General features: G+C 42.4%; 1 protein-coding gene across 1 annotated transcript in view; it reads left to right on the top strand.

Moving 5' to 3' along the window:
- Sh3rf2 (SH3 domain containing ring finger 2) overlaps positions 1-25,733 on the top strand; it is a 117,626-nt gene that overhangs the window by 38,168 nt on the left and 53,725 nt on the right. Inside the window, exon 2 of the mRNA XM_045132135.1 lies at positions 24,522-24,791. Within this exon, the coding sequence (XP_044988070.1) occupies positions 24,522-24,791 (270 nt within the window). The remainder of the gene's footprint in view (positions 1-24,521; positions 24,792-25,733) is intronic.

Raw genomic sequence — 25,733 nt, 5'->3', positions numbered from 1 at the left:
TCTCTCTCTCTCTCTCTCTCTCTCTCTCTCTCTCTCTCTCTCTCTCTCCTCTCTCTCCCTCCCTCCCTCTTTGTCCTTCTCATGAATATATACATATATATATGTATATATATACACACACACATATATATATATGTATGTATGTATTTAAGTTGGCTAGAGATGTTCCTTAGTTGTCAGAGTACTTGCCTACCATGCCCAGAATTGCATATACTAGGCATGGTGGTGCATGCCTATAATCCTAGCACTTAGGATAGAGGCAGGAGGACCATAAGTTTAAGGTCGTCTTGGCTACATAGCAAGTTTGAAGCTAGCCTGGTCTACATAAGATCCTGTCAAGAGGCAAGGGTAGAGAGAGAGAGAATGAATCAGTAAGCAACCCATCAGTTTACAATATATTGAATGGTTTTAGCAGAAACCATTCAACTAAAGAATGAACTTGACCAGAAGGTGATAGCAACCCAGATGCATGTCATGCTTCTGAGACTTCCTGGCCCACCTGAGCTTTTCAGAATCTAGAGTCAAACCCTGCAGCCAAGCTGTGTTTGGAAGCTTAGAATACCCAGCTCAGACAGGCAGCATCTTACTGGCATGCTCTGCTAAGCTTCTGTGGGAGCACATCTGGGCTCAGGCAGCCAGGCCAAGGCCTGGGTTTCTTCTTCACAGCTCATTTGCCATGTCCCGTTCTATTCCTGGACACTGTGTCCTTCCCAGCGACATTGGAGCTCAATTTCCCAACAGCCACTTGAACAAGATGGCTCCAAAAGTGCTGCTCAGCATCAGTCTTGGGAACCCAGCACTTTCCAGCACCTGCTGTAAGAATGGCTGGCCGTGGCACTCCTCTCTGAATTGGCTGAGCCTCTGTCTTAAAGGCATAGCTGCAGGCACCACTAGAAGCCTCCTCATGCAGATGCAGGAGACGTACAGCAATGCAGTGGAAAGGAAGGTTTTTGGAAATCAAATACTTCTCATACTAACCCAGGGCAGGCAGGTCAGCTATTCCAGCACCATCCCTGACTGTGTGTCCAGCATCCCTAGCTGGCTTTATCTGTGCACAGCTAGCTCACCTACCCAGAGGGAGTGCCATACTAAACCATTTAGTCCTTGGTTCTCGGTCACTGTGAACAGTGTAACCTACCAGGAAAGCTCTGAGGGGTTCCAGGTGTTTGCAGGAGCACTGAGCCCTTGTCAAGCAGGCAAAGAAAACAGAATATCATGTTCTCATACCTGGGGCAGTGTCATTTTCCACCTCTGTGACTCATGCTCTTTATCTGTCAAGTAGAAACCATAGAGGTCCTATCTCATTGTTGCAGTAAGGCTTGGGCAATGTACACTATTATATTAGGACCCAGAACAGTTGGCCAGTGAGTGTTACTTATGCTAGGCACTAACAGGAATGAATACCAAAAGGCTGACCCATATCTGGCCTTCCTGAGAGGCAGATTGAACGGGCTCTAATGTTACAGCCACACACATCTGGTGCACAGAAATTCTGATAGCCAAGCTGGAGAGATAGCTCCTTGGTTAATGGCACCTGCTTGCAAAACTTGATGTCTCAGATTTGATTCCCCAGTACCCACGTAAAGCCAGATGCACAAAATGGCACATGCATCTAGAGTTCATGTGTAGAGGCAAGAGGCCCCAGCACACCCATTCTCTCCCCCTCTCCCTTGAAAACAAATAATTTTTTTAAAAAAAGAATTTCTGACTGCCTTGCTCACTAACTAGCACTGGTATATAGAACAGTGTTGACATGCATAGGCATGTCTGATTCTCCTTTTAAAAATGAAGGCTAGGGCTGGAGAGATAGCTTAGCAGCTAAGCGCTTGCCTGTGAAGCCTAAGGACCCCGGTTTGAGGCTCAATTCCCCAGGTCCTACGCTAGCCAGATGCACAAGGGGGCGCACGCATCTGGAGTTCGTTTGCATTGGCTGGAGGCCCTGGCGCGTCCATTCTCTCTCTATATCTGTCTCTTTCTCTCTCTGTCTGTTGTTTTCAAATAAATAAATAAAAAGAAACAAAAATATTTTTTAAAAAGGTTTAAAAATGAAGGATAAAAGCCAGGCATGGTGGCATATGCCTTTAATCCCAGCACCCGTGAAGCAGAGGTAGGACAATCACAGTGAGTTCAAGGCCACCCTGAGACTAAATAGTGAATTCCAGGTCAGCCAAGACCCTACCTTGAAAAAAAAAAAAAAGAAGGCTAAAAATGGCTTGCTTTAAGCCATATACTATAGCTAGGATTCAAGTGCAAATCAGACAATAAATCCTTATTCTTTCTATAATAACATGCTGTCATTCATTATCACTTGTTGAGTTTAGTAATACTAATTCTGTGCTCAGAAATGTGGGGATATAATGATTAGTAAGATTTCACTTCTACTCTCAAGAAATTAGGATTCCATTTATCTATAATAATTCATATTCCAGGACTAGGTATGTAGGTCAATGTTACAGTGCTTGCCTAGCATGCACAAGGCCCTGGGTTCAATCCCCACCACTATAAAGAAAAGATTCTATTTCCAAAAACTACTATTTCTGGAATTATATTTCTTGACTCCCTGAATCAACAGAAGTACATAAGTTTTTGGTACATTTAAAGCCAATGGTACCTTTCCTATCTCCCAAATCAGATTTTAAAAATGACTGCAAAGGCCTGGTGTGATGGTACACGCCTTTCATCCCAGCACTTGGGAAGCAGAGGTAGGAGGATTGCCATGAGTTCAAGGCCATCCTGAGACTACACAGTGAATTTCAAACCAGCCTGGACTAGTGCAAGAGTCTACCTTGAAGAAAAAGAAAAAATGACTGCAAAGTCCACTGGTCTAGTCTATTTCCTTGTAAGGCTTTGGTTAGGGTTATTTCTGTGACACTGTCACTGAGAAAGCTAAACCTGTGCAAACTTGGGATGGCCAACTTCCTACTTCAGCTTTCCTAGATCCCATGGTGCCTTTACACATATATGTAACATCATGCTCCCATGAACTGTCGGTCAACCAAGGATTTGCAAAGCTTGAGATACTTACAATACTAGACTACATTGTTCTTTTTAAAGCAGCAACCATTTTGGTTAACACGGTCCAATTAGAAACATTAATTCAGGATTCATCTCATTTCCATGCCTGGTTTTGTTTTTTATAATATTTAGGGGCACGAAGTTATTAGGAAAGCAGTATGGTTCAAAAAAAACCACACACACTGCCTCTAAATTCATATGTTGAATTCCACAGGGCTGATTGAGCAATCTCATAATAATCCTACCTCAATAGGAGAGAAGTTGTAACTAGTTCACGTAGGGTAATTATATAGCAGCTTTCTGCCAGGCTTCAAAGATACCCTTAAAAATGTTTCTTTTTTCATTGTGTGTAGGGAGAGACTCCAGCTCCTGGGACACCAGCCAGAATGAAGTGGGGGCCAACTGGAGAAAGAGGCTCCAAGAGTTGGGTCTTGTTCTCCTGTACTTAAGTTGCTGGGGACACAAAAATCTTACCATAGTTGACTTCTATTGAGACCCTAAAGGACAAGATAACACAGCTCAAAGCTTCATACATATGGCCCCTAGGCCAACAGCACTCCTGAGGACCTGGACAGAAATGCAAAATTTGGTACTCCTCCAAAGGCCTGTGGCATGAGAATGTCAGGGAATGGTAGGGGGTTCAGCAGTCTGTTTCAACAAGCCCTCCAGATGATTCCACTACTCTAAGAACATCTTCATCAGCACCATCTTAATAGCTGTGTCCAGAAGATGAGATTCAATTTAGAGAGAGATTTAGTTATGCAAAGCCTTGGACACTTCCCATTTACAGAACTTTTGACATGTTTTCTAACTGCTCTAAGCAGTGGGTGCTATTAAGTGTTTAACAAATAATTCTCTCCAGAAGACATCATGTTTGTTTATTTCCTTTCTCAAAACATTTATTTATTTATTTATTTATTTATTTATACCAAGACCTCTTCCCACTATAAATGAGCTCCAGATGCATGTACCACTTTGTGTATCTGGCTTTACATGGGTACTGATGAATGAAACCCAAACTGACACACCTTGCAAACAAGTGCCTTTAACCACTGAGCCATCTCTCCAGGCCGTGATTGTTGATTTTCAATACATCCAGCTACCTTCAAGTGATTGACATGAGTCATCTAAGTGGAAAATTTACTAAGTGGTTCTCAGAAGCCAAGGGAACCCTATGTGACACAGCACTCTGTCTGCCACCCAATTTCCTTATCTGTACAGCAGCTGAATAGTAATAGTAATAGTAATACTATCAACCTCACAGGAGTTGTTGCTAGAAGGTTGAAATGAGAAAATAATGATAGAAGAACTCTATCAACTGCTTCTATCTATAAAGTACTGAGCATGCATTATCTCACTGGATGGTTGTAACCATGAAAAGTTCTCTGTTAGTCTTTTCTCTTTAGATATGAAGAAGCTGAGCTGGAGAAGTTAGTCCCAAGTCACACAGGTAGCAAGTGGGAGAAGGAGTTTGAATTCAAAGCCCTGGGATTAGGGACATTGTAGACCACTTCACCAACCCAGGCCACTTTCAGTTCTTCACTATCAAAAATCCTGCACTCCACAGTCCTTCACAGAGTTCTAGCATATTAGCTGATGTCTGTGACAGCAATTCCTACAACTAAGATTCCTAGATCTGGGGCAACCTGGAGTGTAGTTAAATCTCAGCTAAATCAAGACTCATGTGAAATTTACATCTCCTGACATTCCTGAAGGAAGATGGCTGTCCATATCCTTGTGAACACTGGTACTCCTCTTTGTTGTGAATGTTTATAAATGTAAAATGAGAAAGTAATAATAAGGAGCCCCTACGTATTCATCACTCCCATACTCACAGCACAAGGTCATAGTTAGCCCGCCTAGTCCTCATTCACTTTCTCCTCCTGCTCAAGTGAAAGGAGGCACAATTCATACCCACACCCTTCCATCTATAAACACTTTAGGAGATATCTGTGAAAGATTATAAATATTCTGTTTTTAACATGACCTCAATACCATAATCACATATAACAAAATCCTTTATGTCATTAAATATCCAGTCATTTAAATTTTTCCAGTTGCTTCATAATTTTTTTTGGTTGTTGTTGTTTTGTTTTGAGGTAGGGTTTCACTCTAGTCCAGGCTGACCTGGAATTCACTATGCAGTCTCAGGGCGGCCTCGAATTCACAGTGATCCTCCTACCCCTGTCTCCCAAGTGCTGGGATTAAAGGCATGTACCACCATGACCAGCTCTGCCTCATAATTTTTTATTTATTTATTTATTTATTTGAGAGCGACAGACACAGAGAGAAAGACAGATAGAGGGAGAGAGAGAGAATGGGCGCGCCAGGGCTTCCAGCCTCTGCAAACGAACTCCAGACGCGTGCGCCCCCTTGTGCATCTGGCTAACATGGGACCTGGGGAACCGAGCCTCGAACCGGGGTCCTTAGGCTTCACAGGCAAGCGCTTAACCGCTAAGCCATCTCTCCAGCCTTGCCTCATAATTTTTAATAGATGGCCTGTTTGAATCAGGATATTCCAAGTTTCAAGTACTGAAGTTGGTTTGTATGCCTCTTAAGTCTTTATCTCTCAATCAGTCATGATGCCTCATGTCTGAAGTTCCAGCAACTAAGGTAGGAGAATCACTGGGAGCTCAAGGCCACCCTGGGCTACAGAGTGAGTTGCAGGTTAGCCTGGACTATAGTCAGACCCTGTCTCAAAAAAAAAAAAAAAGGATCTCTTAATCTCTAAATTCACTTCCACAGACAAACCTGGTATGTTTCTTTTCTTTTTCCCCATCAACATAATTTTTAGAAAGGTTGGACATTGTCTCTTAGAGTTTTCCGCTTCTTGAATTTTTCCTGTTGCATTCCTGGGGCAACATTCAACGTGTTCTTCAGCCTATAAATTTCTTGTACCCTGTAGTTAGACATAAATCTATGCACCCACCGGCATGGTGGCACATGCTTTTAATCCCAGAGGTAGGAGGATTGCCATGAGTTCGAGGCCACCCTGAGACTACATAGTAAATTCCAGGTCAGCTTGGGCTAAAGCAAGACCCTGCCTAATAAAAAAAAAAAGTAAAAATAAAAGTAAATCTATGCACCCAATACAAATACAATATCCACTAGCCACATTTGGTTGTTTGCATTTAAGTGACTTAAAAGTAAATAGAATTTAGAAGTCAGTTCTTATTTTGCCCTAGCCAAATGGCAAGTGCCACCATATTAGATAGTTTGGAATAGTACATTTTCATAGAGTAGAGAGATTTCTTCAGCAGTGTTTGAAGAGGCATCAGTAGCTCCCCAGCTGCTTGTCAGATTATTGTTTTCCATGTACACTGGAGAGCAAAGATGAGGACCTGACTTGTGCTCTGGAGGAAGTGTCTAATCTGTGCATGATCCTGCTTCCGCAGGTCGTGTTTCCAGAAGGTGATGCGGTGTGTGTAAAGAGTGCATCAGGCAGAGGTGAGGACAGGTCAGCACTCCCCAGCATGCAGGTAGCCTGACCCTTTCCTGCCTCCTCCCATGGAAACCCAGGGAATTTGCTCTAATTTGTACGCTCAGTTTCACAGCTATCATAAGACAGGCTGGTTCCTGGTTTTCTCGAACACTCATCCTTTCCTGGAGGTACCTTGGTAGGTTTCTCACTGGCTATATTTTTGTCTTGGCATATGTGCAGTGAGCACACTTTATAGCATACAAAACAGGTTTCTCAGTTTGCTTCTGTGAGTGGCACTTGGCAAAGCCCTGGGCAGCCACATCAAGATAGAACTAGTGAGTATCTGCAGCCAACCTATGGAGAATTCTAGGTGGCTGTGATGCCCAAGGGGAGCCTCCCAATTTCTAAAGAAACCTCAACCAATTTATAAGGAATTGTCCATTTGAGGGTTGTGGTAGAAAATGTAGAAAACTTGAGTATTGTCACTATTCATTAATTTGTTCTAAAAATGTTTACTGAGCCAAAAAAAAACCTGTGCTCAGCACTTGAATCAGTGGTGAGCTAGATAAAAGGTTCTGTCCCCAAATGCACTTACAGTCTGGTGGAAGAGGTGTCTAAATTCACAAGCCACTTCAATGCTGTTTGACAGATACCATGATGGGAGTATTAGAGGATGCCATAAAAGTAAGTGGGAAAGATCCGTATCCCGACATCCTGTAATGTGATGGTTAAGCTGAGACCAAAAAAACAGGTAGCAGTTGAGTAGGAGAAAGTGGGTACAAGGTGGAAGAATATTCTGGCAAGAGTTTGAGGTAACAGAACATGGGTACAGAAAGAAGTTCCACTGGGGCTTCAATGGACAGTATGGGAAGAGGATGGCCAAAGATGAGAGATAAGGACAGACTCAATCCCAACTATGTGAGCCAAGTTATGTCTCCTCATTTCTCAGTTTCTTCCTCTACCAAACAGGCATGGTAATTCCATATAATCCTGTAGTTATAACTCAGTAACAGGAGCTAGGAAGATAGCTCAGTAGATAAAGTGATGGCCGCACACTCATGAGGACCTGAATTTAATTCCCAGAACCCTTTTTTTTTTTTTAAAGCCAGGCCAGGTATAAGTGGCACATGCCTTTAATCCCAGCACTCAAGAGGCAAAGGTAGGAGGATCACTGGGAATTCAAGACCAGCCTGAGACTACATAGTAAATTCCAGATCTTCCTGGGCTATAATGAGACCCTACATTGGGGGGAAAAAAAGCCAACTATGGTATCACACAACTGTAACCCCACCTCAGGCACCTCAGGGGAGGCTGAGATAGTTGGATCTCTGGGGGCTCACTAGTCAGCCAGTCTAGCCTAATTGATGAGTTTCAGGCAAGTGAAACCCCTTATCACAAAAAAAAAAGAAAGAAAAAAAAAAAGGTGGACAAGGGCTGGAGAGATGGCTTAGCAGTTAAGGTACTTGTCTGCAAAGCCAAAGGACCCAGGTTCGATTCCCCAGGACCCAAGTAAGTCAGAAGCACAAGGTGCTGCATGTATCTGGAGTTCAATTGCAGTAGCTAGAGGCCCTGGTATACCCATTCTCTCTACAAGCCTCTATCATCTCTCTTAAATAAATAATTAAAATAAAATACAGGTGGCCCACACACAGACCTCCTGGACACAGAAGAAACAGCCAGCCATGTCTGTGGGCCTCAGTCCACATGTACCCCCGGACACTGTGAAGCTTCCAGCCACAGTCCGTATGAATGTGCAGTGTGCTCTCAGTATGCACAGATCCCCCAGAACCCCACAGCAACCTCAACAGCCAGCCTAACCTGCAGACCTAGATTCACAGACACCAGGACCCAAGCACAGTAGTGCAGGAAGTCCAGACTGTGTGTCCAGGCAGGTGGAAGCCAGCATCTAGATGACAAGGGGGAATTCCAGCCAACACAACAGTGGAAAGCAGGCTCTGGTTCCCAGTCCACTCACCTGGCCCACACTGGAGAACTCTAGCCAGTGTGACATCATTCTCTACTAATAAACTCCACACAGGCTCCTAAGGGTAAGACCAAAGAGGCTGTCTATGACTAAGTATAACCCAATTGACTAATAAATAAGAGATGAGTACTATAACCACTAGTGAAATGGGTCCAACTGAAGACAAAACAAACCCTTCTGACAAGGGGAATATTAGAGATTAACCCACCTTGACCAATTGCTAGCCTCCCAACTCACATATAATGGAAGCCATAGCCACCAGGATAGGGGAAATGTCAGGGGAACAGTTCTTCTATAAAAGATCAATGACCACCTAGAAGGTTTAAACAACCAGATGAATGAATTAAGGAAACCTATTCAAGATCTTGACAAAATAGTCTCCAAAGAAAATTAAACTAAGAAACTGGGGGAGGTCCAAAACATGAGGATAAATTCAGTAAGAAAATGGAAACACTGGAGAAAAAAAAAAAACAGAATTCTAGAAATTAAAGAAACAATCATTCAAATAAATATCAGACAGCATCACAAAGGGGCAAATCCATGCAAAAAGGACTAAATTTCAGAGATGATAGACAACATAAAGACAGTAATTCACATAGACACATATAAAGAAAAAACAGTGGGCTGGAGAGATAGCTCAGCATTTAAGTGTGCCTCCTGTGCAAAGGATTAGGGCCTGAGGAGGCCTGAGACTGCCTGAGTTCAAGTCTCCAGGTTCTACATAAAATAGGTGGGCATGGGCATGGGCCCTTGTAACCCAAGCCCAACAGGGGAGCAGAGAATCTTCAAAGCCCATGTTCTAGAATTAGTAAAAGAAGACTTACTCAAAACAATACCAGACAGAAGAGTGATGGAGCAGTTTCTCCAATATTCCGCTCCAGCCTCCACAGGTGAGCAACCTCACAGGAGGCTAACACAAGGGGCTCTGCAAGGGTATACACACACACACACACACACACAGAGAGAGAGAGAGAGAGAGAGAGAGAATCAAGAAATAAGAATAATACTTCTAGAAGTCATTTTATTCAAGAAGAAAAAAGAGAATTGAAGGTTTATTCAATGGACTCATCACAGAAAAGTCCTAAGCCTGGAGAAATGAGCACACAAACACAAGAGGCATTTAGAACCCCAAACACACCTGACCAGAGAAGTACCTCTCCATGACACATCATCATCTAGATGTCAAAAATACAAGGTAAGGAAAAAATACTAAAAGCCACAAGGGACTAATGTCAACTCACAAAAGTAAGAATATCAGAAGAACTTCAGGCCTTTCCTTGGCAACCCTAAGAGCCAGAAAAGCATGGAATGATGTATTTCAGTCCCTGAACTAAACTACTTCCAACTAAGAGTACTATGCCCAGAAAAAAAAAATTTCAAAATTGATGGGCAAATAAGGACATTCCAAGCCAACAAATTAAGACAATTCATGAAAACCAAGCTAGCACTACAGAAAATTCTTAAAAGAATAATATAGGTAGAGGAAGCAAAATTGTCTCATCTACATGAACATGTGTAAGAATACCCATCAACAGGGCTGGAGAGGTGCTTAATGGTAAAGGTGCTTACCTGCAAGGCCCAAGGACTCGTGCTAGACTCTCCAGGTCCCACATAAGCCAGATGCACAGTGACTTAAGCGTGCACGGTTGCATATATGTACAAGGGGGTGCACGCATCTGGAATTCAATTGCAGTGGCTGGAGGCCCTGGCACGCCCATCCTCTCACTCTCTCTCTCTCTCACTCTCTCACATAAAAAAAAAGGCCAGTCTGTTGGGCTTGCCTCAAAAAGAAAGAAGGAAGGAAGGAAGGAAGGAAGAAAGGGAGGGAGGGAGGGAGGGAAGGAGGAAGGGAGGAAGGGAGGGAGGGAGGGAGGGAGGGATACCTATCAAGAAAGGAACACAGAAGACTTGAAATGAATCATCCATGTTCAATAGAGATAGCCAACACACCTCCAAAACTAACAGGGGAGGGGAAAATGTGCCAACAAGTCAGCCAACCAGAATTTCCCCAAACAAAATGGAAGGGAACACCTGCTCAATAATAACGTTAAATGTAAATGGCCTGAACTCATCAATAAAAAGACATGGAGTAACTGACTAGATTATAAAACAAGATCCAACTGGCTGCTGTCTTGAAACTCACATAGCTAGCAAAGACATCCACAAATTGAGTGTCAAAGGATAGAAAGCAACCTATAATGGGAACAAATGGAAACAGAAAGCAGGTGAACATGCCTATTCTATCAGATAAAGTAAACTTCAAACCAAAGCTAATCAAAACAGACAGAGGGTCACTACATATTAATAAAGGAACAATCTGTCATGGAGATATGACAACAAGGAACATTTATACACCTAATATCGGGACTCTCAGCTTCATAAAACAATTATTAAAAGGCATATAAGGTTACATAGATCCAGATGCAATCATAGTGGGAGAATTTAACATACCATTCACATATTTAGACAGGTCCTCCAAAGAAAAAATCAGCAAAGATGCCTCAGAACTAAATTATACCATAGACCAGCTGAATTTAACAGATATCTACAAACATTCCATCCTACAGAATGGAAGATCTTTGCCAGCTATTCCTCTGACAAGGGGGTTGAAATCTAGAATATATAAAGAACTACAAAAAGTAAACACCAAAATAACAAAAGTTGCCAATCAAGTAGGTCAGTGAAATGGACAGGCAGTTCCCAAGAGAAGAGACACAAATGGCCAACAGATATTTTCAAAACTGTTCAACATCCCTTGCCATCATGGAAATGAAAATTAAAAACACTTTCAGATGCCATCTCACCCCAGGCAGAATGGCTGTCATCAGGAGAGCTAATGACAGCAAATGCGGCTGAGGCTGTGGGAAAGGGGGACTCTTGTTCACTGCTGGTGGGAGAGTAAACCCACCAACCATTGTGATGCAGTTACTGTGGAAATAATTATGGAGATTTCTTAAAAAGCTAAAAATTGAGGGTTGGAGAGATGACTCAGGTTAAAGACACTTGCTTGCAAAGCCTGACATCCTGGCTTCAGTTCCCCAGTATCCATATAAAGCCAGATGCACAAAATGGTGAATGCATCTGCATTTCATTTATAGTAGCAGAAGGCCCTAGCATGCCTATACTTTCTCTCTCTCTTCTCTCTCCCTCTCTCTCTCAAATAAATAATTTTTTAAAGGAGCTAAAAATGGAACTACCATAGGTCCCAGCCCTACCACTCTTGGGCATATGCTCTAATTACTCTATATCTTACAACACAGATACTTATATATCAATGTTCGTTGTTATTCTATTCACAATAGGTAGGACATGGGATCAATTTCAATGTCCATCTGTGGATGACTGGATAATGAAAATGTGATACATACACAATGGAGTTTTACTCAGCTGTAAAGAAAATGAAGTTATGAGATGTATAGGAAAATGGTTAGAATTGGAAAAGAATAATACTAAGTATGGTAACCCAAACCCAAAAGACACAAATTTCACATTCCCTGTCATATGTGGACCCTAACTTTTAATGTTTGCATGTCTGTAGATAAGAGGATGTGCACTGATTCTATATGGCTATGATTCACAACAGGAGACCATCAAGAGCACAGCAAGAGGTAATGAGAAGTGGGGGAAAAGACAAAATGAAACGTGTAGTATGAAAACAGAAAAGAGAGGCAATGTTGAAAAATAGAGGGAACAGGGGGAGGGTGGAAGAGAAAAAGTTTGTTGGAAAACACTGTAATATTTTTAAAAGGCATACAGCACCTGAGGAACAAGACCCAAGGTTGTCCTCTGGCCTCACATGCAAGTGTGTACGTGTGCATACACGCAGAGAGAGAAACTGGGAGAGAACCCAGCGAAAGCAGACACAAAGTCTTGTTAAAAACTGTCTTAAACTCCTGAAAAAGCTGACTATAGAGATACCAACTGACCCAGTTATTCCCTTACTGGGCATCTGCCCTACATCCTTCAAACCACAGGCCCGAGAGATTTGCTCAACCATGTTTGTAGCAGCTCAATTTGTAATAGCTGAGAGCTGGAATCAACCCAGATGTCCATCACTGTTGGGCCTTGAGAGGCCCAGGAGTGAGGCCTAGTGGAACTTCCTGAGTCTAACTAAAGTTTGCTGAGCTGCCTTGGGCCAGCTACGCCTAATGGCTTCTGGCCTCCTACTTCCAAATAGGAGTTGGAATTCCCACACGCGCGCGCTTGGGTCCAATCATCTCAAAGGTTGCGGTTTACTATTGGCCCGTACCTCTCCCCCCACCCTAGAATGCCTGCCTTCCTTCTCAACATTATATAGACAACTGCTAGTAACAATAAAGCAAGTTCCTCCTTCAAAAAAAAAAAAAAACTGTCTTAAAATCCTGGTTGTGAGGGGTTGGGGAGATTGTTCAGTGGTTATAGGCACTTTCTTTTTTTTTAAATATTTTTTGTTCATTATTTATTTATTTATTTGAGAGCAACAGACACAGAGAGAAAGACAGATAGAGGGAGAGAGAGAATGAGCACGCCAGGGCCTCCAGCCACTGCAAGCGAACTCCAGATGCGTGCGCCCCCTTGTGCATCTGGCTAACGTGGGGCCTGGGGAACCGAGCCTCGAACCGGGGTCCTTAGGCTTCACAAGCAAGCCCTTAACCACTCAGCATCTCTCCGTCCCTATAGGCACTTTCTTGCAAAACTTGCTGGCCTGGGTTTGATTGCCCAAAATCCATATACTGGGGATGTGCAGTGATGCATATGTCTGGAGTTTGTTTGCAGCAGAAGCAGCCCTGGAGCTAGCTAGTGTGTGTTTCTCTCTCTCTCCCTCCCTCCCCCCCCCTCTCTGGAAATAAATAATAAATAAATTTGTTTAATATCCAGTTTTAGAAAGGCAGTGGTGCTAGGTGGAAACACTTCCCTTCTACAGCCAGTGTGACTGGACCGGAGCTCCTTATAGAGAGTGAGGACAGCTTCTGCCCCATCTCAAGAGGCAGTAGTGCCCATATCTTCCCAAGGCCTCTTTCAGTGATTTCACACTGGTAGACAACATAGGGGTATTTACATGAGAAATATGGGCAATTGCTCACACTGAGGCTTCTTTTAAAAAGTTGATTTACTGTGCAGCACTGGGTGTGAAATAAGAAGAGTATGGAGCCTGGCGACAGTTCTGAAGAAGTCTGCCCACAACAAAGAACAAAGATTTGGCATGAATTTTTTTTTTTTTTTTTTGGAAAGGTAATTCTGTAGCTCTTTCTGCCATATGAAACAGGCTCACCCGAAGCCAACCCTCAGGGACAAGAATAGGAGCACCACTCCTTCATTCCAGCCCATTCCCTGACATGCCAGAGGAGCGTCAATGACACCCCGTTCACAGAGCAGAGCTTGGAGCCTCTCACATCAACAGCTGCTGAGAGCTGCTTTCTTTGGCTCATGTGGCCAGCAGTAAATTAGATTTCAATGTTCTGAATAGGCAGAAAAAGATAGCTCCTTGCTCTCGCCCGTTCATTTGCTGGAGCAGCCAGCTGGCCCTCTGTCCTTCAGCATGGTGGCCTGCACTGGAGATTAGATGCTTAGTGCAGGGAACATGCTGGGAAATGAAGTGTCTTCACAAGCAAGAGCATCCAAGATACCTGTTGAAAATACAGATATAACTCGAAGCATGTGTTGTGGCTGGAGAGATGGTTAAAAGCACTTGCTTACAACACCTGATGACCAGGGTCCAATTCTCCAGTACCCACATAAAGCCAGATGCACAAAGTGGTGCATGAATCTGGAGTTTGTTTGCAGTGGCTACAGGCCCTGGCTTGCCCATTCCCACTCTCCCCACCTTCTCCCTGCTTACAAATAGATAAATAAAAATATCTTTAATGCATGTTTTGGTTTTGGCTTTGGTTTTCAAAGTAGGGTTTCACTTTAAGCCCAGGCAGACCTGGAGTTCACTATGTACTCTCAGGATGGCCTTGAACTCACCACAATCCTACTCTGCCTCCAAAGTGCTGTGATTAAAGGTGTATACCACCACATATGGCTTAAAATGCATGTTTTAAAGGATGGAACCTGTTAAAAGGATGGCTTAAAAATACAGTGGCTAGTATGTCTGGATCGCTCACACCTTCAGAAAAACAATTAGTTGTGTATGTTGTAGTATGTCAGGAATAGCGTTGGCAAAATATCGAAACTAGATTGGGTTTAAGTGACATGGTTTGATTTAGTACTCATTCACTCATTCATCTGCTAAACGCATAAGTGCTTACTAGGTTGGGCTACAGTTTAAGTCCAAGAAAGGTAAAAGTTTCCTAAAGAGGAAAGATGGACCCTGAATATGAACAGCACCATCCAATTCACTGAGGTTCTAGGTTGCATAAAAAGGGGGAAGCTGGGGACCTAGCATTCGGTTCCCTCTGCTTCCTGAAGGAGACATAATGTGACCAGCTGCTGTTATGCCTTCTGCATGGTGATGGGCTGAACCTCAAACTGTGAGCCAAAATCAACCCTTCCTTTCTTAAGTTGCTTTTAGCATGTATTTTGTGACAGCGGTGAGAAGATAACTAATTCTGGCCCTTACTGATGAACTAACTGCTCTAGCAATGTCATGTTCCTAAGGAAGACTGCTGACTCTGTCTCAAAGTAGAACATGATTGCAGATGGCTGCTAGAATACTTCCTGATATTCATCATCAGTGGTGATTTCCATATTTCAGATTTCCAGAGGATCTCTGTAAATCTGGACTTTGTCCTGAAAGAAATGACCTGAGGTCACCCACAGCAACACGCGGGTCTTTGGGCTCAGATGCACAGCCACTCTCTCTGTCCATGGAGACCAGCTTGATATGCAGGCAGACTCTTCTTCTCCAAGGCTGTACCTATTCCATTTGGTATAAAGGTGGAGGATTCTGAATTTTGACTCAAAGAAGGCAAGTGGTAGACTTGCAGAAGTTCTTGGTGATGATGAATCTTGGTTTCAAGATTGTTGAGCTGAGAAGGAAGAATTCTCACTTCTGGGCTTGGTGTTTCCAACAAGGGTCATGCACATTTTTTCCTCTGATATCACCAAATTATAATGCTGGAAAGATTGCTTAGTGGTTAAAGTGGTTGCCAGCAAAGCCTAAAGACCCAGGTATGAGTCCCCATTACCCACGTAAGCCAGATGCACAAGGTAGCACATGCACCTGGAGTTCATTTGCAATGGCCCTTTTGCACCCATTTCTCTCCCTCTCTCTCTCTCTCTCTCTCTCTCTCTCACACACACACACACACACACACACACACACACACACACACACAACCTCTACACCTCAAGGGCTAAAGACCGTAAACCATTTGACATCAAGATGTAACTTTTTGACGACAGAGACAGAGGACCAATGCAACCTCATTAGCTTTCCTCTTCAAAGTCACTTTACCCAAGGGTCTGGGACTATTGTAGGCCACATCATTCCTTGTGAAACAACCTGATCTGACCTTGACCTCACTGGCAATTCTAATAAAGAGCACGTACTGCAAAAGAGAGAGAAAAGTCTGACAACGCCATCTTCTACCATCACCCCAGTGCAACAGCCATCAACATTTTGCCAATTTGGTTTCATCTCACTCATTGCCTTTGCTTAGGACTATTTTTCAGATACTTCTAGAGGTTTAATCTTTCATCTTAAAAGTTCTGTTATCTTTAGCATTAGAAGAATGGCAAAAAAAAAAAAAATCACCTCTATTTTGCAGTTGAAGAAACTGAGGTCTAGAGAAATTTGGTGTGTCACCCATGAACATAGCATATATCCAGCCCCATTATTAGAAAGATTCTTCTCTTTGCCTGGGTCATGTTTTCCTTAGCCATGCCACCTTCATCTCCAGAGCCCCCACATGGAGGACAGGGAAAGTCATTCAGGAGCTCCCTCCAGAGGAAAGTGGCCAGTGCTGTTTTTTTGTTTTGTTTTGTTTTGTTTTGTTTTGTTTTGTTTTGTTTTGTTTTGTTTTGTTTTGTTTTGTTTTGTTTTGTTTTTTCCCTCAAGCCAGTGGAAAGGTGGTAGCGGGAGTTGCTTGGCTTATTTTTCCTCATTTTGCATTATGGATTTGGTTTGGTTGAAACTGCATGGAAAATGGCTCATCTGTCCCGTGCCACACTTACTGTAGAAGCTCACTCTGGAAACAGAGATAATGGAAGAGACTAGAACTTCCTCCCAGGCTGAGACAGATGGAGCTGTCCCTTGTCCTTCAGGCTCCCCTGTACCTCAGACCCTTCTCTACAGGTGTTTCTTGCTCTCCTGAAGGAAGAGACTAACAGAAATGCTTTGGGTTGCTGGGGAGTTCAGTGTTGTCTCACTGAACATCCAGAACTTGGCACCCAGCCCATTTCCAAAGCTACTCCAAACTGTTTGAGAACCAGCTCATGTTGGGTTGTGGCTTTGGACATGTCTGGTATTACCTTCACTGGTAGAGGAATGATATCATGTTAAAGTAATCTTGGGAAAACGATTCCAGAGAAAATAGAAAAATATGCAAGTGGAAGCCCTGAAAAGAGTGACCTGTTCTTCTGCCTCCACGACATAAACTCCTGCTTCCTTTGCCTCCTTCCTTTGTCTCTTCCTGTAGTAAATGGAGTACAGGAGCTCGGGAGAAGAGGGCTGGCATATTCTGAGTGTTGTGTGTAGATCTGCATGACTTAGAAGAAAGATACGATGTCTCAAAGTAATAGGAAAAGAATTCCTGGGCCTCAAGTGTTCGTTTCAGACTTGATAAGAGGGGCCTCAGACAAAAGATTGAGAGGCCTGAAACACAAATTCACGGAACAGGATGGAGGTTTAGATACCGACATGGGGCCAATGAGAAGACTTTTCCTTGTACTGGTTCCCTTCCAGTCTCTTGTTTCTTATTTACCTATTGTTTTCTTCTGTTCAATTTGTTACAACTTGTAATTATTTATTTATTTATTGGGAAGTGGGGTCTGAAGGTAGATTCTTGCTCTAGCCCAGACTGACCTGGAATTCTCTAGTAGCATCATGCTGGCCTCAAACTCACAGACGTCCTCCTACCTCTACCTCCCCAGTACATGCACCACCACACCCAGCTCACAATTATTTTTTTATTGGGATAAGTTTGATTTTTGTTTCACTAACTGACTATAAAGTCCATGAAGGGCCTTGGACAATACCTGGCATGGTGGACACTCAAAACAATTGTTAAAAGAAAAGAAATAGATGAATGACAAGTACAGCTATCAGAGCAGAAGGTACAACAGCAGGCGCATTCCCCCTTCCTCCTCCAACACCCATATTTGTGGAGCATTTATTATTTGATACACATTCTACTAAAACTTAACCCTCTCACTGAAGCCATGAGGATGTGTGTCCAAGCCCCCAGGACGCCTTCAGGTTCAATGACTCACTAGAATTTAGTAAAGCTGGTCGGTTCCAGTTAAAGGATGCTGATGAAAGTGAGCAGTGGAAGTACACAAAGCTAAGGCCAAGAAAGACGTGGTGCACAGCTCCCCTGTGTCCCTTCCCTGTGGAATCAGTCACACAGCACCTGTTTCCCCAGTAATGAGGCATGACAACATGCATGAATTGCCATTATGGAAACCTCACCTGAGACTTGGTGTGCAGACATTTTACTGGTGACCAGTCATGTAAACATGGCTGACTCCCCTGTGGGTGTCCTTTGTCTCCAAGCCCTTCAAAGACAAGGCTTCCATTGTCTGTTCCACCTCCCACCATTAGTCACTGTTAGTTTAGACTGTCTAAGGCAGCATGAGGACCCCAAAATGACAAAGCCCCCCTGACCATATGCCATAGCCTAAGAACTTAGAGGTTACTTCCGAGAACAAGAGCCAACCTTTTGTTGGAATGTACCGGGTTTGAATAAACACAACTTGCTAGTATGTTGGATGTGGTTAGCAGAAGAATTGACCCCAATTTGTGTATGATACAATATAAGGGTCAGGGAAGCTTTCATTTGGACAAAATTACAAAAGCCAGAATGAAAACCAATATCATACCTGACTCAAGTATGTATATATGTGTGTGTGTGTGTGTGTGTGTGTGTGTGTGTGTGTTTTCTATTATATGACCCAGATGCACTGCTGGTCATGTACCCAAAAGACTAACTCCTCCATAGAAATATTTGCACAACCATGTTTATTGCTGTTCTATCCTCAAGGACATGGAAGCAGTCTAGATGTTCACTAAAAGAAGGAGATAGAAAGAAAATGTAGTTCATATATACAGTGGAATTTTATTCAACCATAAAAACAAGAAAATACTGGTATTTGCAGAAATTGGATGGAATTGGAAATTATTCTGTTAAGCAAAGTAACCCAGACTCAGAAAGACAAATACTGCATATCTTCACTCAAACGCAGATTCCAGGTTTTAACATTGCATGTATTATGGATCACAAAACTAGAAAGGAAGCCATGACACGGGAAAGAAGGTCTTCACTAGGTGTGGGAGGGGGTAGACTACAAGCGGCGTAAAAGCAGAACAGGCTCCTGGAGAGAAAGGGGGCCAGCAGGAGGGGGGCTCTCTGCTTTGCTTGCTCTGACCTATTACATGATTTTCTTCTAAGTTAGTCTGCAGCATTCAGTTATAGCAATGGGTAACAGACTAAGTCACCTATTTTCCAATATCTCTAGTTAATTCTGGTGCCATTTGCAGCTTTTTCAGGCAGACATGTCTACAGTTGGAGAACTCGCTCACTATCGCCATCCAGTGATGGATCTGCACTCCATTGTTGTGGTGGCCCAAGGCCTCCCAGCATGATGTTCACGACCTCAAAGAAAGAATTAGTATTTTTCCATCTAAATATCAATTCTCAAGGAAGATACTAGTTGGCTATGGATGATGCACATGCATGTCTCCTACCAGTCATTTTGTGGGGCAGGGGGGTAGTGGGGGGAGGGGTTGGTTCTATAACTGGCTTCCACACCCTACTGAAGAGAATAGACAAATTCTAGGAGCAGTCCTGAGCTTTCTTTTTTAATGATAGAGAGAGGGAGGGGGAGAGAATTAGCATGCCAGGGCCTCCAGCCACTGTAACCCAACTCCACTTGTGCACGTGTGTCACCTTATGCGTCTGGCTTATGTGGGATCTGAGGAGTCAAATATGGGTCCTTAGGCTTCGCAGGCAGGCTCCTTAACTGCTAAGCCATCTCTTCAGCCCAGTCCTGAGCTGTTTCTTTCGTTTTTTGTGTTTGTTTGTTTTGTTTTGTTTTGTTTTGTTGTTGTTGTTGTTGTTTGTTTTGAGGTAGGGTCTTGCTCTAGCTCAGGCTGACCTGGAATTCACTCTATATTCTCGGGGTGGCCTCTAACTCTTGGTGATCCTCCTACCTCTGCCTCCTGAGTGCTGGGATTAAAGGCATGCGCCACCATGCCCGGCACCTCCTGAGCTTTTTGAGCCTCAAAGAAAGACCAGCTTTCTAGGTACATACAAGCTTCCTTTTGGATCATCTGCTTTTCTGGAAAAAAAGATTTTGATTATGACGTAACTGTGAGTCTTCCATAGCCACTATATCCCCGTACCCCCATCTCACCCTTGCACCTGTAGAGACAGAGAACAATGATGCATGACAAAAGCTGCTGCTAACTGTATAACCACCAATAATTGCTCAAAGAACCTGGAATCACTTTCCCTGGAGAGAACAGTCCAGGACCGGATAGGACCAGCCATCTGAGTCTCTTCAGGTTCTTCAATTCTTGTCATTGGCAACTTCCATAAATTTACAGTATACCATAATCATATTCACCTCCCACCATCCTCCTTTTCCCCCTCCCAAATCCTCCCTCAACTGAACCCCTTCATCTGTTTTTCCATTTATATATAAATAAATACATAAATAAGTGGGTACTTCACTTTTATGTGAGGGTTGAGGAATTTTATAAGTCATGCAGATGTAACCAGCAGCCAGCCAACTACATTCACGCTCTACTTAAACTTTGATTACAAAGCAGCCCCAGTGACTTCTGAAGGACAACAATACCAGGTGATTTCTGCTAGGTGGAAAGCAGAGTGTCACAGAAGCACAGGGTGTTGGGGTTAGACGAGCTAACTCTGTCTTGGAGCTGGCATACACTAACTGTGTGACCTTCTCTGTTGACATTTACCATCACAAAATTTCCATTTTTTGATTAGTAAAATAAGGTAATACCACTTATCTAACAAGACTTTACAGTCACATGAGTGAGATGCTAGATGAAAAGTTCAGTAATGCAATAATGTAAGAAAAATTTCAGGGGCCTGACAGAACCCTCAGAAATGTTCATTTCCTCCTTTCTTCAGAGTCATTCTCTCTCCCTCTCCCTCCTCTGTCCCTTCCTGCCTCTCTCTACTGTACATAGAAGCCAATGTTTTATAAATTTGTATGATTGGAGAACTAGGCATACCAGGAAAGGATTCCCCAGAAGGAAGAGAAAGAAGATGAAGAGAGGCTTTGTGTGTTGAATATAGAATTTAAAAGTCCACAATACTTACCTGCGCTCAGGAAAAATAAAGGAAAGATGGTGATGAAGAGGAAGACAGACAATTTGTACCATCTCAGGGTTTCAAAGTTGAAACACCTTCAAAGGAATGCAAGCACTTTGCACAAGTTTACTTCAATAGACTCTCTTGGTACTCATTAAAACACATAAGTCATCCTTCAATATACTCTCTCAGTATTCCTTAAAACAGGTAAGTTGGGCTGAGGAGATTGCTTAGTGGTGAAGGAGCTTGCCTACAAAGCCTAACAACTCAGATTCAATTCCCTAGTACCCATAGAGAGCCAGATACACAAGGTGGCTCATTCATCTGAAGTTTGTTTGCAGGGGCTAGGGCACTGATGTGCCCATTCTCTCCCTCTCTCTCTCTCTCTCTCTCTCCTTATAAAAATATTTTTAAAAACATGTAACTTACTTACACTGGACATATCTTCCAGGAAGAAGAAGAAAATTCAATTTATAAGCTTATGCCAAGCCTCCATGCATTAGAAGAAGCCAAACCAGTAATAACAAACTTGGTTGGTAGAGCACTTAATAAAAATTAAGATGTGGGCTGGAGAGATGGCTTAGCAGTTAAGCACTTGCCTGTGAAGCCTAACAAGCCTGGTTCAAGGCTCAAATTCCTCAGGACCCACATAAGCCAGATGCACAAGGGGGCGCTCGTGGCTGGAGTTCGTTTGCAGTGGCTGGAAGTCCTGGCATGCCCATTCTCTCTCTCTCTCTCTCTCTCTCTCTCTCTCTCTCTCTCAAATAAATTTTTTTAAAAAATTTTTTAATTAAGATGTAGCTACAAAAATTCCTCTCTAAGAGATGTTAACAAAATAGGTTAGTGATAAAGTCTGGGATCTATATTTTCAACCCTTTTTGGAATTCTGGTACAGGTTAACCACAAAATTCATCTTCAGAAATATTGGCTGAGTGGTTAAAACCATGGGCTTTAAGATAGTCTTGTATTTAAATCTTAAATACACTACTATGTAGCTAGGTGAATTTGGTAACTTTAACTTTTTGGATCTCTAGTTTCCTAATCTTTGAAATAAGATGTAATATGTACTTTAAAGGTCATTGTGAAAAATAAAATGTATAATATAGCATGGTAACTGGCATATATAAAAAATGATAAATTATGATACTAATATTAATTTACAAATGCAAAGGAATAATACATTAAGATAAAAGTTATTTAGCTTTCAAACAAAAATAGAGGAATAATGTAGTCCCTGATGGTGGCAGCTTTTACCCCCTGGGTTCCTTCTCCCCTGTTTAGAAGACACCTTTGTCCTCATTATTCAAGATGGCAGCCAGATCTCCAGGAACCATGCCTGCATTGCAAATAGCACAGTGGAGAAAAGGCATGAGAAAGTCAGTCGCTCTCAAGGAGATCCTTCTTTTTTATTTTATTTATTTATTATTTAAGACACAGAGAGAGAGAGACAAAATGGTTATGTCAAGGCTTCCAGTCACTGCAAACAAACTCCACACCCAAGCACCACCTTGTGCATCTGGCTCATGTGGGTACTGCGGAATCAAGCCTGAGTCCTTAGCCTTCCCAGGCAAGCACCTTAATGCTAAGCCATCTCTCTAGCCCCAGGAAATCCTTCTTAAAGATTGATTAAACTCCATGAACCCAAACATAGCTGAGAGGGAGGCTGAAAAATGTGACCAACTAATACTCCAGCTAGTCATACACCCAGAAAAATGTGGTTTGTGTTACAGTGGAAAATAAGGGAGCCGGAAACTGGAAGGCCCGCGCTCCCTGGGGCATCTAGCCCTAGCAGTCCAGCGCATTAGGTCTTCCTGGAAATCTGCTGTCCTCTTCTGACTGCTGACTTCTCGGGTAGGAACAGGTTCCCCAAGGACTTGGATGAAGCCTGGGCTGCCCTGCTTCACTGACTTCTTCAGTCCGTCCATGTCTCCACTCTGCAGACCAGCTGTTCTCGTTTCCTTTTCCAAGTTTTGTCCAATTTTTTTTGTTTTTTTTTTTGAGGCAGGATCTCACTCCAGCCTAGGGTGACCTGGAACTCACTCTGTAGCCCAGGCTGGCCTCAAACTCATGGCAATCCTTCTACCTCAGACTCCTGGGTGCTGAGATTAAAGGTACCTGACTAGTTTTGTCCAGTTTTAATAGACAATAGAAAACTTAAAAAACAGAACTTTAATATTCAAAAATCTCACCACTTAGAAACAATCTCTCAGTGTTTTGAAGTATAGACATCTAACATTTTCCCTAACATTTAATAATATATACTAAAATGCCTAATCTATATGACTGCTATTAACTTGTTACACTGAACAATATGTTTTGTAAGTAATATTCAATATTCCTTACATTAAACATTATAGAGTTTAATGACTGCAGAATTTTTCATTATATGAATATGTTATAATTTATTCCATCAATTCCACATGCCTTGTTCACTTATCCACCTGTTTCCCCAGGGTGGCCCATGTACCCAGGTTCTTTAACCTCCAGGCCCTCCTTACAGTATCCCCAGCTCCAACATCCCATGGGAATGGCTATGTAGTCTTGTCTGTACCCAAGCTGCTTGGGATTCCCTTTTGGAACGAGTACCACAGAGCCAGAAGACCCTTGAGCATTGAATCTGTGCCCTGCTATGACAGCAAGGCTGACAGTGAGAGAAAGCTGCTTCATCCTGCTGCTTAGAAAAGCACACACACAATACAACTCAAGTGACAGGAAGGCTCTTGATGAAGCCCGAGTTGTTAGGACATTCAGTCTGCCAAGCTGACTTCAGGCAAGACCATAGCAAGGTCGTTTCTGTGTGGAGAAACCAGTTTCAATTAGACAAAAAAAAAAATGCATTCAACCGAATTAATCATTTAGACAAACAACTGATTTGACAAATAATGATTCATGAGTTTTCTGTCAAAAACAATGATTGATTTCTGACTAATTTTTTTTTTTTGTCTCTGTTGAGCTTCGTAATGATACAATACTCACGAGGTCTACAATATCTAGTGAAGGCTGAAGAAAAAATTATATCACTCTCACACCACTTTCCATGTTCAGGTGGTTTTCATCACCACTTTCATCCTATGAGCACTAAGCAGGTAGAACGAGGGTCATTAGCTCCCCATTATACATGATGATAGTAAGGGAAAACATTCATTGAGCACATAGTATATTCTAGGTAAGGTGTTAAATGCATTATGGATGTTATTTATTCCTCACAAAAACTGTAATTAAATAGACATTCTATTAACACTCTATTTTATACCAGAGTGTAGTTTAAGTAAGATCAAACAACACTAATCACACAAGTAGAGAGAGGCAGAACCAGAATTCAAAATCATTACAGAGCCAGAAAGAATCACTGACTCATGCAAATTTACACACCTGTGAGTCAAGCCCAGAATTTCATTCCTGGTATAGAGATTAAGAGCTCTAGACTCTGAGCTCAGAGTCCATATCCACCATTTCCCAAGAGCATCACCTTACATAAGTTACCAAATTACTGTCTTAGTCACTGTCCCTGATAAATGAGGATAACAAGTTTCTATCTCAAAAGGCTGCCTAAATTAAATGTGATGTTCCACGCACAATTAACACATAGGGCATGCTTCACATGTGGTCATATTGGACACTCTGCCCCTCCAGCCCCTAAGCTAAGCTCATATTTTACTTGTCTGTACCACTGAAGGTACCTCGAGCCAAGGCCCTGTGCAACTACAGAGGGAAGAACGCTGGTGACCTGAAGTTCAATAAGGGAGATGTCATCCTTCTGCGGAGACAACTTGATGAGAATTGGTACCAGGGGGAGATCAATGGAGTCAGTGGGATCTTCCCAGCCAGCTCTGTGGAGGTCATCAAGCAGCTGCCCCAGCCGCTCCCACTCTGCAGGGCCCTCTACAACTTTGATCTACGAAACAAGAACAAGAGTGACAACCAGGATTGTCTGACCTTCCTCAAGGTGAGAGTCACAGACCAATGTAGAGACTGTGGCATAACCTAGAATTGGTTGTTTAATATTTGTTCACTTTTAAAAAGTGTATACATTTTCTACATGAATGTACATATATAAGTAATGTGGGTGCAATTCTAACTACAAAGAGTAAAATTCCTAGAGAACTATTCACACATTCATTTGTTCATTCTGAAATCACTTTTGACCATGTGAACCAGCCATATGTCCTGCCCTCCTTGAAAAATAATGGCAGGAACTGATACATGCATAGTTCAGTAACCTCTGTATGGAACTTTATCATATATCTGTAAAGGTATTCTTTTTTTCATTTTCTTTTTTTCTTTTAATTTATTTATTTTTGAGAGCAAGAGTGACAGAGAGAGGAAGAGGCAGATAGAGAAAGAGAGAAAATGGGCTCACCAGGGCCTCTAGCTACTGCAAATGAACTCCAGACGCCCCCTTGTGCATCCTGGGGAATCGAGCCTCGAACTGAGGTCCTTAGGCTTCACAGGCAAGCACTTAACCACTAAGCCATCTCTCCAGCCCTGTAAAGGTATTCTTGCTAATTAATTATTATCACCTAATTCTACTCACCTGAAACCTTCTATTTTGTTGTAAACTATATTCAAAATACACAATAATATGATAACTTTACACATGAATAAGATCTTATGCTGCATATTTTCCAAACACATTATTAACCTATATAAGATGCTTTTGCCTTTTTCCATGGGATGATTTTTACTATTTGCAAGTAATGATTAACTCCAGATTACTTTAACTTTATGTATTCAGAATTTCCTATTCCAAAGACATTCAAATTCTCTCATAGAAATCAAATTTGGGGGTGAGAGACATGGCTTAGTGGTTAAACTGCTTCCTATAAAGCCTAATGATCCAAGTTCAAATCCCAGTACCTATGTAAAGCCAGATACACAAGGTGCTACA

This window comes from Jaculus jaculus, chromosome 13 (genome assembly GCF_020740685.1).
Source record: "Jaculus jaculus isolate mJacJac1 chromosome 13, mJacJac1.mat.Y.cur, whole genome shotgun sequence".
In the NCBI taxonomy this organism is placed as follows: domain Eukaryota; kingdom Metazoa; phylum Chordata; class Mammalia; order Rodentia; family Dipodidae; genus Jaculus; species Jaculus jaculus.
The sequence above is the reverse complement of the archived record's forward strand: the minus strand, read 5'-3'. Positions and strand labels throughout refer to the sequence as shown.